Below are 15,000 nucleotides of genomic sequence, written 5' to 3' on the forward strand. Positions count from 1 at the left end.
CTCTCTCTCTCTCTCTCTCTCTCTCTCTCATCACGTGACATGAGATGATCATTCCTCTCTCTTTTTTTTTTTACTTATATTCTTAAGACGAACAAGATTTCATTTCGAAAAAAAAATAATTCAGAGCTGTTATTGGTAAATTGTCCATAGTATGACCTTGAAGATACGGCAATATCTTTCACAACAACGTTTTAAATCATTTAGACTGAAAACCTCAGAGTGCCATGACAGAAGAAGCTTTCCAGATAAGAAAATATTAATCCTTTATCTAATTTCTTAATGATTTTCCTTACTGAAGGTCTTCGTTATTCAGTCTACAGAAAGATAACTTGAGACAAACGTGCCAAAGTTCACAGATGAGTCAGTTAAGGAAAAATTAAATAAAATAATAAATAAGACTCTCGAAAATGCATACAGGAGTAGCTTTTTTTTAAGCATTAAGAGCTATATAACAAAACTCAAAGCAAACACACAAGCAAAGTCTCTCTAAGTAGCTGAGACGAAAGTCCAGGCACGAAAGCACAGAGCCAAAGCATGCAAGACGTTTGGGAGAATCAAGCACAGTAGAACAATGGGGGAGTGGGAGGAGGGAGGGAGGGAGGGAAGAAGAGGAGGGGTGGAGGAGGAAGGGGGAGGAGGAGGAAGAGGAAGGGGGGGGAGGTGGGTGGTGGAGGGAGGAAGAGGATGGGGGGTGGAGAGAGAGGTGTGGAGGGAGGGGGAGGGAGGGAGGGAGGGTGGGAGAGGAGGGAGAGGGAGCGAAGTGGGGGGAGGTGCGGAAGAAGTGGGGATGGGAGAGAGAGAAGGGAGAGGAAGAGGGAGGACAAGAAGCGTAGAAGAGAGAGGAGAAGGGGAAGGAGGGGGTGGGGGAGGGAGAGGTTAGGGTAGGGGGTGAAAAAAAAGAGAGGGGAAGAGGGGGGGGGGGTCAGAGGAAATAAGAGAATGAAGACAGAACAGTGTAAAAAAAAAAAAAAAATAATAATAATAATAAAAAATAAAAAAAACAGATAACGAAAGTAATGACAGAGGAGAGGCGAAAAGAAAACAGAAGTAGAAGCAGGAAACAAAAGGAACACGAAACAGAAGAGGAGGAAAAGTGACGAAATAAAGACGAGAATAGAAAGAAAATAACAAATAACAGTATCAAATATGGCCACATTTATCACAATACGTAATGGAAGAGAGAACAGCCTTAGCAGCTACGTCATGTCGAGTTGTAATCCCAGAGAACAAACAGTGAATTAATTTGCTTACATTAACCTCTATGACTCACAGAAACAGAGAGGAGGAAGAACTGACGTAAGAAAGTAGAACTTAGTGAATAGTGATTTCTTGTTACTAGGCATATATATTTTTTTTCTCTCTGACCCCTATATTACGTGTTCAGTTAATATTGTGTAATGAATGTAATCAATCAAATATATCATATCCATGTAAGGAATTTAATAAGTTTAATACGGAAGACAGTCTCGCATTTCGTTAATACAGTTATATCAGCATCATATCTACATCATAAGCTACACTATATTGACATAAATCCGTTAACACTATACCTATATCTACCCTACGTTTGACCCACAATACCATTTTAAAGACATTTTACGCCACCTCATGAAATTTTAAACCTCACATAAAATCCCCAGACCACACTATACTTCACCTCATAAAACATCAAACCACAGTATATTTTGCCTCATTTTTTAAAATATATATACTTCGCCTCATAAAATATCAAACCACACTATACTTTGCCTCATTTTTTTAAATATATATATACTTCGCCTCATAAAAGATCAAACCACACTATACTTTGCCTCATACACCCCCAAACAACACTATACTTCGCCTCATACATCCCCAAACAACACTATACTTCCCCTCATACATCCCAAACAACACTATACTTCGCCTCATAAAACATCAAACAACACTATACTTCGCCTCATACACCCAAACAACACTATACTTCGCCTCATACACCCCCAAACAACACTATACTTCGCCTCATACATCCCCAAACAACACTATACTTCGCCTCATACATCCCCAAACAACACTATACTTCGCCTCATACATCCCCAAACAACACTATACTTCGCCTCATACATCCCCAAACCACACTACACTCATACCCCTTCGTCAACCAACACTTCACTCCGATCTACCTCACTCGTCAAACCAACACTTTACTTTAATCCACACTATTTCCGAAATCCTCATGACGTCATCACCATTTCCCTCCACTAGGTCATGAGTTGGGTGCATCATGTGAAGAAAAATATCGTGAATCATCACATTTTCTTTAAACATTTCCCCTCAGATCTTTGACGGATTGACAAGTGATGGATGTTTGATGAGAAGAAAAAGAGGAGAGGGGAAGGAGGAGAAGGGGAAGAAGGAGAGGGGAAGGAGGAGAAGGGAAGGAGAAGGGGAAGAGTAGAGGGGAAGGAGAGGGGAAGGGGTGGAGGGGAGGGAGAAGGGGAAAGGGAGAGAAAGAGGAGGAAGGGGAGAGAGGAAGGGTAAAGAAATTGGGAGAAGGAAAAGGGAGAGAGGTAGGAGAAAAGGAGATAGGGAAATAAGCAGAAAGAAGGGAGAAAGAGAAAAAGTGCGAAGAGGGGAGAAAGGGAGAGAAGAAAGAGAGAACGGGGATGAGGAATGAGAGAAAGTAGATAAGGGAAAGGTCTAGGGAGAAGATGGAAATAGACAAAGGGAGAGAAAGAAAATGGAGGGAAGGTGTGAGAAAAATAAGGGAGGAAGAGGAAGAATGAGGCAATAAAGATATAGGAAAAGGAAGGAACGAAGATCAAGCTTGTAAATAAATAAATCAAATTTTCCTCAAAAGAATTAATAAAAGACAAGATTCTAATAAAGAATTAGGCGTTTCCTTTGGATTTCAGAATGCACATGGCTTACTTAACGTAAATCTTAAGCCTTATCTTTATGTGGGATTTAGAACGAAAAAGATGAATCAGAATAGGATTTCCTGTCATTAAGTTACTATCATATTTAGAAAAAAAAAAAGAAACTTAGACCCAACTCGCATTTTTTTTACTCAGAGACGCAGCACAAACTAAAAATTTCGTCCGTTCGTGTTAGATCAAGTCCTTGCCACCATTTAAAAATTTTTTAAGACATTCAAACAGGTCAGACCACATTATATAAACGTCTCTTCAAACAACCCACATTGCTGGACCACCATGTACAAACCAACAAGGCAGAGAATAAAACAGGAAAAAAAAGAAATTAAAAAAAAAAAGTTTTGACCCATAACATTTAGGTCTCTAAGCCAAAGCACGACTTGATCACGTGACGATCATCCCAAGCTGCATTGATAACTTGGAGTGTTTACTTCGAAATTCCTCTCAGTACATACAAGAAGGCGTGATTTAATATACGGTCACGTGATGGAAATGTGATTTTTGTTTTGTACAAACGATAAGGGATATTGTCTTCAGATAATCGCCTTGTGTGTGTGGGCAGTTGGTAGGAATTTTCACGCAGGGGGGGAGGGGAGGGGGATTTAGATAATTAATCATTAATAAGTAATACAAAATAAAACTGATATTTAACGAAGATATGAAATGTGATATATATATGTGTGATGTATATATGTGTGTGTCAGTGTGTGTGTGTATGTGTGTGTGTGTGAATGTGAGTGTGACTGTGTGTGTGTGTGTGTGTGTGTGTGTGTGTGTGTGTGTGTGTGTGTGTGTGTGTGTGTGTGTGTGTGTGTGTGTGTGTGTGTGTGTGTGTGTGTGTGTGTGTGTGTGTGTCACTGTCTTCCGCGTTATCAAATATGGATGCTTTGGTATTTGACATGGGTAGGGCGGTAGGCTAGTTATTAGATAAACACGGAGATAGCCAGTATGATAGGTATATGTGTATGAGGAAGAAATTTAGGTAACTATGATTAATTACTTGGCACAGTCCTCTTGTCTTATATGCAAATGTGTGTGTGTGTGTGTGTGTGTGTGTGTGTGTGTGTGTGTGTGTGTGTGTGTGTGTGTGTGTGTGAGTGTGAGTGTGAGTGTGAATGTGAATGTGAATGTGAATGTGAATGTGAATGTGAGTGTGAGTGTGAGTGTGAGTGTGTGCGTGTATTTGCGTGTAAAAGCTTCTATATGTTTTATGAATCAGTGATTCTATGTACACGCAGTTATTAATGTGAATATCCTGTATATAATTATTGTTTTCATCATGAGTCAGTACCAGTTATATCCAGCCATACAGTAAATTATGTACTTAGTAATGAATTCCTGTAAGTATTAAAATAACTTATGGTGCGATATTAATAGATTATCAGCATATCCACTGGAGATCCGTCTTGTGCAAAATATAACAGAAAACGTGGAAAAGAAATTTCAAGTTGACATTGAAGAGCACCAAACGAGTATTTTTTTCTCTCTCTCTTTCTCTCTCTCATCGTTCTCTGTTTCTGTCTCTGTCTGTCTGTCTTTGTCTTTGTCTTTGTCTTTGTTTTTGTATTTATCTCTCTCTCTCTCTCTCTCTCTCTCTCTCTCTCTCTCTCTCTCTCTCTCTCTCTCTCTCTCTCTCTCTCTCTCTCTCTCTCTCTCTCTCATTCGCCCAGCAATAAAACTTGCAAATCACACAAATAGGGGGAGGTAGTTGATCTTTAAAAAAAATAGATAAGATAAAATAAAATAAAAGCACAAGAAAAATACGCTGGAAAAAATACAAAAAAAAAACGCAAGAAGACACACTATTGGTTAACTACCCAAGTAGTAGGATGAAACGAGGCCGCTGATTGGTCGAAGAGAATTCAAAAGATAAACGATCTTTGTCCGTGAGTTTATAGAATCCACATGTGATATTAAAAAAATAATAATAAAAAAAATATATATAATAAAAAATGAAGGAGGAAGATTTTATCTGACCTTCACGCTATGATTTTTTTTTTTTTTTTTTTGTGTGTGTGTGTGTGTGTGTTTCATACCATTTCCTTTTAATCAAAGAGTTTTTTATTATATTTTTATAAAGGTGAGTTGGGTTAATTATTTCACTTAATTATGAATATTCAAAAAAGAATGGCTTTTATTTCATGTGTTTGTTTACTTATCTTAGATAGAATTAAAATTATAGAATTAAAATAAGTTTGTTGTTACTATGATGGATATCCATATTGATATTTTTGATATCATATTAAGTTTAATTATCAAATATCAAATAACTAAATTTCCCAAAGTTGCGCTAATATAAGCAAATAAAAACAGAATTCACACTATGTGATGAACTTAATCTTCACAAATCCATTAGCAAACTATAAGCAAGTGCGCCATTCACCATTAAGCAGCGTTAATATCGCTCAACAAACAAAGAAGTTAAGGTTTTGCAACGTTGCAGCCCGCCATGTGCAGGAGACAGTCTCGCATTTCGTTAAAGGTATAATAATCTGAATTACTTGTATTCACGAAGCGTTAGAAAACCGGTATACCTCCCCAATGTCCTTCCTTTCATGATTTTACACTCATTGTAAACATTGTAAAGTTTACATTTTTCCCCCCCCCGTCTTATAAAACCGGTGCATCTCCAGAACCTCTTTTTGCTTTATGGTCACCACGTGATAAACAATGAACACGGACCAATCAGCTGCCAGCTTGGAGGGCGTGTAGGACCCTCTCGGCCAATGAGAGCATCCTCGGACCCCCCTCCACCAATCACGAGCACCGTTGTAAGTTCTGACCCCCGACTGAACCGTGACGTCATCAGCGGGGCGTTACGTGATTGGACACTCGGGGTGGCGTAAAGCACGTGGTCTAATCGTGGGAATTAACACACAACCACGTGGATGCCGCGCGAGAGGCATGTGAGATGGGCCAGACGAGTGAGGTTCCGTACACTGAACTTCTTCACTGGTTTGCCCGAGATCGAGACGGACAAAGAAAGAGAGAGAAAAATTAACTGATTCCACACGAAAGGACTATATGAATCTACTTTTTTTTTGAGGGGGGCGGGGGGTTGATGAATATATGGGCTTCCTCGTTTTGTTTTTTGCTTTGCTGTTGTTGTTTTTTTGGTTTTTGGGTGTTTTTTTTTTTCTTTGTGAGGGTGTATGCTAGTTAGTGACTCTTTTGCCCTTGGAATATTTGTCTGATAAGGTCATCTACAGTTGGCATTTGAGATAGATTCCTGGTGTTCTATCTCTGCCCGCCCACTCCTCGCCTCTCTCTCTCTATCTTTCTATCTATCTATCTATCTCTATCCACTCACTCTGTTTATCTATCTATCTATCTATCTATCTCCTTCTTTCCCCCCTCTCTCTCTCTCTCTCTCTCTCTCTCTCTCTCTCTCTCTCTCTCTCTCTCTCTCTCTCTCTCTCTCTCTCTCTCTCTCTCTCTCTCTCTCCTCTCTCACTCACTCACTCACTCAATCACTCACTCACTCACTCACTCTCATTCTCTCTCTCTCTCTGTCTTCTTTTCTTAAAGGCAATTCTCATTCAGTAAAACACCGGCGTCCTTGCTATCAGTGTATTAAGCAATATTTTGCAATAGGTTTAGTTTATCAAAGTGAAGATTAATGCATATCAGTTTGAAGGTTATTGGAAAATGTATGAGTTACGTAAATATTGGTGATAAAGACTCTCTCTCTCTCTCTCTCTCTCTCTCTCTCTCTCTCTCTCTCTCTATTATTATTATATATTTACTATATATATTATTATCTATATATATATCTATCTCATCTCCATCTATTTCTATCTCTATCTCTATCTATCTGTCTATCTGTCTCTATCTATCTATCCATCTCTATCTATCTATCCATCTCTATCAACCTATCTCTATCTCTATCACTATCTTTTATCTTCTATCTTCTATCTTCTATTTTCTATCTTCTATCTTCTTCTTCTCTCTTCTTCTTCATCCTCACTTACGAAAATAAACTATCTGTCACCTCTTACTGCCTGCTCCCCTTTCTCTCTTCCCCTTTCTCCCTTTTCTTTCTCTTCCTCCATCTTTTCATGTCACTCTGAACGTGCAAGTCACGTGATCCAGCCAACCCGAAGCACACGGCACTCAAACACAACATGATACTTTGCCAACATGTTCTCTCTCTGGCAATGTGAAATTATCGTCAGGTGTTTTGGCGTCTTTGCGAAAAATGTTTGTGTTTGTGTGTCTGTGTCTGCGTGTCTGTGTCTGCGTGTCTGTGTTGCTGTGTCTGCGTGTCTGTATGTCTGTGTGTCTGTGACTGCGTGTCTGTGTTTGCGTGTCTGTGTTTGCGTGTCTGTGTCTGCGTGTCTGTATGTCTGCTTGTCTGTGTTTGCGTGTCTGTGTCTGTGTGTCTGTGTCTGCGTGTGTGCTTTAGGAGTATGTACGTGTGTTTGCGAGTGTGTTTGTGAGGTTTAGATTTTTGTGTGGATATCTTTTTTCTTTGTGTGTGTGTGGTGTGTGTGTGTGTGTGTGTGTTTTTAGTGTGTGTGTGTGTGTGTGTGTTTATTTATGTATGTTTCTGTGTACGCTCCAAAGTGTGTGTTTAAGTGTGTGCGCGTGTTTGTGTTGAAAAATAAAAAATGTAAGTGTGTGAGTAAGCCTAGTGTGTATTTAAGTATGTGTGCGTGTGTGTGCCTAAGTGTCTGTATAATTATATGTGTGTGTTTGTGTTGAAGAATGCGTGTGTGTGCTTAAGTGTGTGTTTTGGTATGTGTATAAGTGTTTGTGCTCACTTGCATATTTCAGTACCTCTGTTTCTCCTGCTCGCTCTCTCTCTCTCTCTCTTTCTCTCTCTCTTTCTCTCTCTCTCTCTCTCTCTCTCTCTCTCTCTCTCTCCCTCCCTCTCCCTCTCCCTCTCCCTCTCCCTCTCCCTCTCCCTCTCCTCCTCCCTCTCCCTCTCCCTCTCCCCTCCTCCCTCTCCCTCTCCCTCTCCCTCTCCCCTCCCTCCCTCTCCCTCTCCCTCTCCCTTTCATTATCCTTCGCCTCTTAGTCCTTCTCTCACTCCTGTATCACCCTCTATCCTCCCACAGAAAAGACCCCAGGATACGTGCCTTCATTCACGTATACTCTCACAGAAGGTACATACGTCGTCGCGGTTTCTGTTGGAGCGTGAGAGCCACTGCGCTGTTTGCCAAGCAGCTTGCTTTACGACTGCTGATTGCCAATTCAAGCAGGCCGGCGAGCGAGGCCACGGAGATTGCAAGCAGGGCAGTTTTGGACAAAAGGTTATCTCTCTTTTTCCCTCTCCCTCTCCCTCTCTCTCTCTCTCTCTCTCTCTCTCTCTCTCTCTCTCTCTCTCTTTCTCTTTCTCTTTCTCTTTCTCTTCTCTTTCTCTCTCTTCTCTCTTCTCTCTTCTCTCTTCTATCTTCTCTCTTCTCTTTACCTCTGTTCGCCTCATCTCATCTCATCTCATCTCACCTCACCTCCCTTTCCCCCTTCCCTCCTCCACTCTCCCTCTCCCTCCCTCCCCCCTCTCTCCTTCTCTTTTTCCCTCTCTCCCTTTCCTTCTCCCCCGCTCTCTCCCTCTCCCTCTCCCTCTCTCTCATCCTCACCCTATCCTACTCCCACTCCCACTCCCTCTCCCTCTCCCTCTCCCTCTCCATCCCTCTCCCCTCCCTCTCCCTCTCCCACTCCCTCTCTCCGTTCGTGGCCGGTCTTCGAAACCATGCCTTTCTTCTGAAGCGGAATTCTCGCCGCTATCACAAGACTCTGTGCTTAGTGAAGCATTTTGGCAATGGCTCCTCGGGTCACTGTTTTCGTTGTTATCATTGTTGTATTTGTCTTTTAAATCTGTTGTTTTTGTTGTAGTTCTCTTAGGTTTGTTTTTGTTGCTGTTGTTGTTGTTGTTCGTGGTTCGTTGTTGTTGTGTTTCTTGGTTTGGTTTGGTTTTCGGTTCCGTTTGGTCGTAGTTGTGTTTTGTTTTTTTTTTGTCGTAGTTGTTATGCCGTGTTTATTGCTATGTTTGTTTTGTTTTGTTTTCATTATCGTCGTTGGTTTAATCTACAGTCATTTAATGATCTAGCCTACCACGTATCACGAGTTACAAATTACGTAACGTCCCATTTACTTAGAAGCGAGATAAGTGAGGAAAACAGAGGATTGCGAGGAATATATATGACTGTTGCTAAACACAGTACTTTCCCTTCGCCGTCTGCCAGATAATATTACGTAACCCTGTTTGTCGTCGTGGTATTGAGATGTCTAGGGTGTGCGTAAGGGTGAGGATAACATTTTCATCCTATGAGGTTATCGCCGCTAATGACCTTAGCTGTTAGACGCAGGCAGGTCATTATAAATAATGAAATAGTCACATAAAAGGGGTTTTTGTTAGATAACTTAACCTACCACAATACGTAGGGGGTTCGTGGGGGGGGGGGATGAGGGGGGGAATGAAGGAAGGGGGGAGTGCGAATGAGGGTGGGAGGGGGGGTTAAGAGGGAAGGGGAGGAGGTGTGAGTTGGAAAGAGGGGGGATGAGGGAGGGAGGGGGAGGAGGGGGGGAATTGTGCAGCCGAGTGAGTTTGTGTGCTAATGACTCGCTAATGAATAAGAGTGATCATCATCGCTGAGAAATGAATTACGAGAGGAAAATACGATTGTCTCGTCGATCTGGTCCGTGATCTCACTTCCCTTACCCCTTCAACCTACCCTTCCCCTCCCCTCTACCACCCTTACCCTTCCCTGCCCCTCCCCCTCTACCCACACCCTCTACCCCTTCCCCTGCCCCTCCCCCTCTACCCACACCCCTCTTCCCCTTCCCCTTGCCCTCCCCCTCTACCCACACCCTCTACCCCTTCCCTGCCCTCCCTCTACCCCACCTCTACCCCTTCCCCTGCCCCCCCTCTACCCACACCCCTCTACCCCTTCCCCTGCCCCTCCCCCTCTACCCACACCCGGCGCGACATCTTGCTCTGCCCACCTTGAAGCTCTCGTGTTGTCAGAGATTTCAGTCTCGCGTCAAGGATCGCTCCAGAGGGGAAATTCCCTTGGGCACTTGGCATAATGTCAACAAATGGAAAAACACACATACGAGTACACAGACAGATATATACATATATACGAACACACACATAGATATATATACATATACGAACACACACATAGATATATACATATATACGAACACACACACACACACACACACACGCACGCACGCACGCACGCACGCACGCACACACACACACACACACACACACACACACACACACACACACACACAGCTTAGTTTCCTGGTACAAAGCATTCACTTTTTTCCCCCGATTTGTCTTTTTTCCTGTTTCTCTGCCTCTTTTTCGTTCTGTTGTCCTGTGGTTCAGTTATCCGTGTTATTTTTTTTCCTTTATTTCATACAAAGCATTTATCCTTTTTTTCACTTATTCTTCTCCCAATCTTTTTTTCTCTCCTCCTTGTCCTTCATTCGTCTGCCCAGTTTACAACCTCGCCTTTCTTATTTTTTTACTTAAATCTATGTCTGGTTTCCCCGACCGTCCCCACCCCCCCACCACACAAAAAAAAAAAAAAAAAAACGGGAAAAAATTGCGTGTTAGTAATTTCACTTAAAAAAACAATGACGAGTGGAAAATAGTTTTGTGGCGACAGTGTTTGTGGAGCGAAGGAGGAGGAGGCGGCGGTGGAAGCGGCGTCCTCGTGAAGGATATTACGTAATAGAAGGCACCGAGACGCACTTCTTGTGTACAGATTTCTCCGTTTTGAATCGATGCGTTTTAAAGTTTGTTTTGTATGTGCTGTTTTTTTGTTTTTTTTGGTTTTGCTTTTTTGTCTCATTCTCACTCTCACTCTCACTCTCACTCACTCACTCACTCTCATTCTCACTCTCATTCTCTCTCACTCTCACTCTCATTCTCTCTCACTCTCACTCTCATTCTCACCCTCACCCTCACCCTCACTCACTCATATTTAAACTAATTACACCATCACTACAACCAAACCCAAAAATAATGAATTACAGCTCCCAAACATCCGGAAATAATGAACACGCATTTGCAAGCACACCATTTTCTGCCTTGAGTGGGACGGTGCGAATTATTCCCTGCAGGAGGTCTAGCTAAGCGCCTCGGCACGTGGGCTGGTTTATATACCTTACGATGTGTTAGCGCTTTTTTCCCGCTGTTTTGGCGCTGAATGTTAGCGGTCTTGGGATTTTTTTTTTTTTTTATGTTTTATTTCAGCGTGTGACTGAATAAAGGGGAAAATATAAGGTTGTTTATATTTTGGGACAAGGATGGTTATTGTATTTTTGTGATATTGTGATTTGAAATGCGTGATTTTGCTAATCATATTATCGAATGTCAGCACAGAAACAACATGAACAGTATCAACTTGAATAAATGATTAATCCATATCTTTTTCTAACGCCATGCTCAGAGTCATGCACGATGTCTATTTTACAACCTATTGAAAGGTCATGAGTTCGAGATCGTGAAACTGTAACATTACTAATAAGGTTAGAATTTGTGATAAAATGTAGCAATGCTTTTAAGCGTAAAGATATTAGTAATATTTTTCACTCCACGAATATCTAACGGATTGTGCATTTATAAAAACTAGTATTACAATTAGTTCTCTCTCTCTCTCTCTCTCTCTCTCTCTCTCTCTCTCTCTCTCTCTCTCTCTCTCTCTCTCTCTCTCTCTCTCTCTCTCTCTCTCTCTCTCCTTTCCTTTCTTACTCAATTCCTAATTTCGTTTAGAAGACTCATTGCCAGTCGATATACCAACAATGTTGTATTTCTTAATTTAGCTTTTCTCTCTCATTCTCATTCATTTCTGATAAATCACCCACCAATTCATTGCTTTCTCCATGCTAAACATTTATTTATTTTTATTATTATTTTTTTTTTTTTTGCGTTTTAAAATGAGATCATGAAGCATTTCCTGTCAAGTTCTGTTAGCCTCCTGCTCACTTAACCCCCCCCCCCCTCCTTCTTCTTCTTCTCCTCCCCTTCCCGTGCCCAATACCCCTCCCCCTCCCCCTTTTCTCCCCCTCTCTGGCATTATCTAGAAGTCCTCTCCCTCCCTCTCCCCCTCCATCTCCCTCTCCCTCTCCTCCTCCCACTCCCTCTTCCTCTCCCTCTCCCTTTACCCCTTCCCCTCCTTCTGGCACCATCTAGACACCATCTCCCCCCCCCCCCGTTCTGGCACTAGTTTTGGCCCCCCTCCTCTTCCTTCTCCCCCCTCCTTCTGGCACTATCTAGGCCTCGTACTCCTTCCTCCTCCTCCTCCTCCTCCTCCTCCTCCTCCTCCTCCTCCTTCTTTTTCTTCTCCTTCTCCTTCTCCTTTTCCTCTCTCTCCTTCTCCTCCTCCTTCTCCTCTTCCTCTTTCTCCTTCTCCTCCTCCTTCCCTCTCTTCTCCGTTTCCTCCTTTCCCTCCTCCTGGCACTCTCTCGAACGTTCCTTTTGGCTGAGTTTGGCATCCTGTCTGCGTTGGTCATCGCGAAACAAGCCAGCAAGCACAGGAGGAGAGGGAGAGAGGGGAGAGAGGGAGGAGAAGGAGATAGAGACAGAGAGGGGAGAGGGGGAGAGTGTAGAAGGGGGAGGGGGAAAGGAGAAGGGGAGAAGAAGGAGGAGGAGAAGAGGGAGATGGACGAGAGAAGAGAAGAAAGGGAGAGAGAGAGGGAGAGGGAGAGAAAAGAAGATGGAAGTGGAGAGGGGAGAGAGAGAGGGAGGTGGAGAGGGGTGGGAGAGGGGAAGAGGGAGGAGAAAGAGAAGATGGTGGTGGAGGGGGGGAGGGGGAGGGAAAGGACATGTACCTGCGTGAGTGAGGCAAGAGTGAGACAAGGAGGGTGGAATTTTCAGGGCGCGAAGATATGCGAGGGAAGAGTTTGTGTATGCGGGGGAGGGGGGGGGAGGATTAACGGTGCTTCTGTAGGAGGAGTGTGGCGTGGGTGTGTGTGGGTGTGTATGAATCCATTCCTGTATACATACATGCAAAAAAATACACATACTTATAATAAAAAAATTATACATACGCACACACACACACACACACACACACACACACACACACACACACACACACACACACACACACACACACACACACACACACACACACACAAACAACTATAAAGGCGATAACGAGATATAAATAAATTGAACAGAGAGATAAGCCCTTTTACAAAATTCTTCAAAAGAAAGTATTCTCACCTGATCTAGCATAGTAACTAACACAAAACAATCCGATCAACGTTAACTTAGATATCTAACATCACGGTGTGTGGCTTTCATCATTACGTCACGTGACACACCTCGAGAGAGAGAAAAAAAAAACGAGGGAACAAGGAAATGAATAAGGTAATGGATGAATAAACATAGTAATAGTAGATGGAACTCGAATTCAGGATGTAGAGTAAATGTCTAATTAAAGAGTGGAGAATGAAATACGCGAGGGGAAACGACGGCTGAAACACGAGAGGGAAAAAAAATCAAATTAAATCAGAAAACACACGGAAATTCTTGCCAGGACGAGATATGAGGAAGAAGAGAGAGAAAAAAAGAGAAAGAAAGGAATGAAGCACGCAAGGAAGGATGAAACAATGTGAGAGATAAGGAAAGAAATAATGAAATAGAGAGGGAGAGAAAGGAATGAAAGGCAGAGAGAGAGAGAGAGAGAGAGAGAGAGAGAGAGAGAGAGAGAGAGAGAGAGAGAGAGAGAGAGAGAGAGAGAAAACAAGAAAGCAAGCAAGAGTCCCTTCCTCGCTCTACTCACCTTGGACTCGGTCTCGTCGACGCAGAGGCAGGCGGCGCGGCGGATGAAGCCTTGCTCGTCGACCAGTCTGTGGCGCGGACTCGAGTTCTTGGGTTTGCATTCCGTCCAGTTGGCGTCGAGGGCGATGGTGTTGTTGTTGGCGTCGCCCTTGCCCTCCTCTGGCGGCTGGAAGGCGGCGGAGGGCGCGTCGGGGGTCACGTTGAGGTTGGCACTGCTGGTGTCATTGTTGTTGTCGTCGCAGCCCGTGCCGGAGAGGGCCAGGTCGTAGCCGCTGCCGCCCTCGTCGCTGCTCACACTGTCGCTGCAGCACCGGGTGGTGGTGGCGCTGGCGAAGTCGGCGTCGCTGTAGTATCTCCACAGCTCGCCGGCGTCCCCTGCCCAGGCGCTGCCGGCGATGACGGAGGCGGGCAGGAGCGCCTTGAGGTCGCACGACAGGCGGAGGCTGCCGACGGGAGGCTGCGACGGCTGGGCCCAGGCGGGACTCGACCAGGTGCTGGGGGAAGCCATCTGTATAGCCTTGCACTGCATTTCGAGAGAAAGGATTGGAAATTTGTACTAAAGCTCGTAAGGTGCTATGGAGTCTGTGTCAAGTCTTTGTTTTACAATGCAGACTCCATTTGTTAGTCACTTCGAACATGGGTAGAGTTTAAAAAAGAGTCAGTTTTTGGGAGGGTTTTCACTTGAGACGACTGCCGTTCGCCGCAGCCGTATCTCAGGTTCCCGGTGAGCGTTCGCTGGAACTCCACAAACAAAGTTCAAGTCACAAAAGCTTTGAAATATAAACTTTCCGACGTTGCAAGCCGCACGGTGGAACCAGAACTTCAGAGCTACTTCTGTTCGCCACGTGAGCTAGAGGTAAACACAGCCAGACACACTTGCTGCCACTTATACTATATCCACCGTCGGCGGACTGCCCCTCCCCTCTCCCCCCTCCCCCAGTCCCCCTTGCCCTCCTCCGCACCGCAGGCTCCGCCCCAACTCGCTCATGACGTCACGGTCGACACACGCGGCTCCTACTATCTTGTGGGGCAAGTTCGGCGTCTTAATGTATGAAAGTACCTGTTTCGGAGAATAATATCGCGTACGCTCGTATCTCAAGCATTTTGTTCTTCCTATTCTATCCGAAATGTCCTAGCACAGTTTATATAAGCAACATAGAAAGTTAATCGAAGGAATGAATTATTACAGAACTATATACCAGTAACGGATTTTTTAGAAACTGTCACTAGTTTGATCAAGTAAAGATAATAGTGACGTACCCCATTTTTTTCTTCCCACGCACATAAGAAACTCTCACACACTCACACATCAATTTAGGGGACTGACACTTC

The 15,000-nt window shown here is 43.6% G+C and overlaps 1 protein-coding gene across 1 annotated transcript in view; it reads right to left on the minus strand.

Annotated features, from left to right (window-relative positions):
• Positions 1-14,571, minus strand: part of LOC119575221 — a 49,093-nt gene extending 34,522 nt beyond the window's left edge. The window contains exon 1 of the mRNA XM_037922721.1: positions 13,670-14,571. Within this exon, the coding sequence (XP_037778649.1) occupies positions 13,670-14,197 (528 nt within the window). The 5' untranslated portion in view covers positions 14,198-14,571. The remainder of the gene's footprint in view (positions 1-13,669) is intronic.
• Positions 14,572-15,000: the final 429 nt, after the last annotated feature.

This window comes from Penaeus monodon, chromosome 7 (assembly GCF_015228065.2).
Source record: "Penaeus monodon isolate SGIC_2016 chromosome 7, NSTDA_Pmon_1, whole genome shotgun sequence".
Lineage (NCBI taxonomy): Eukaryota > Metazoa > Arthropoda > Malacostraca > Decapoda > Penaeidae > Penaeus > Penaeus monodon.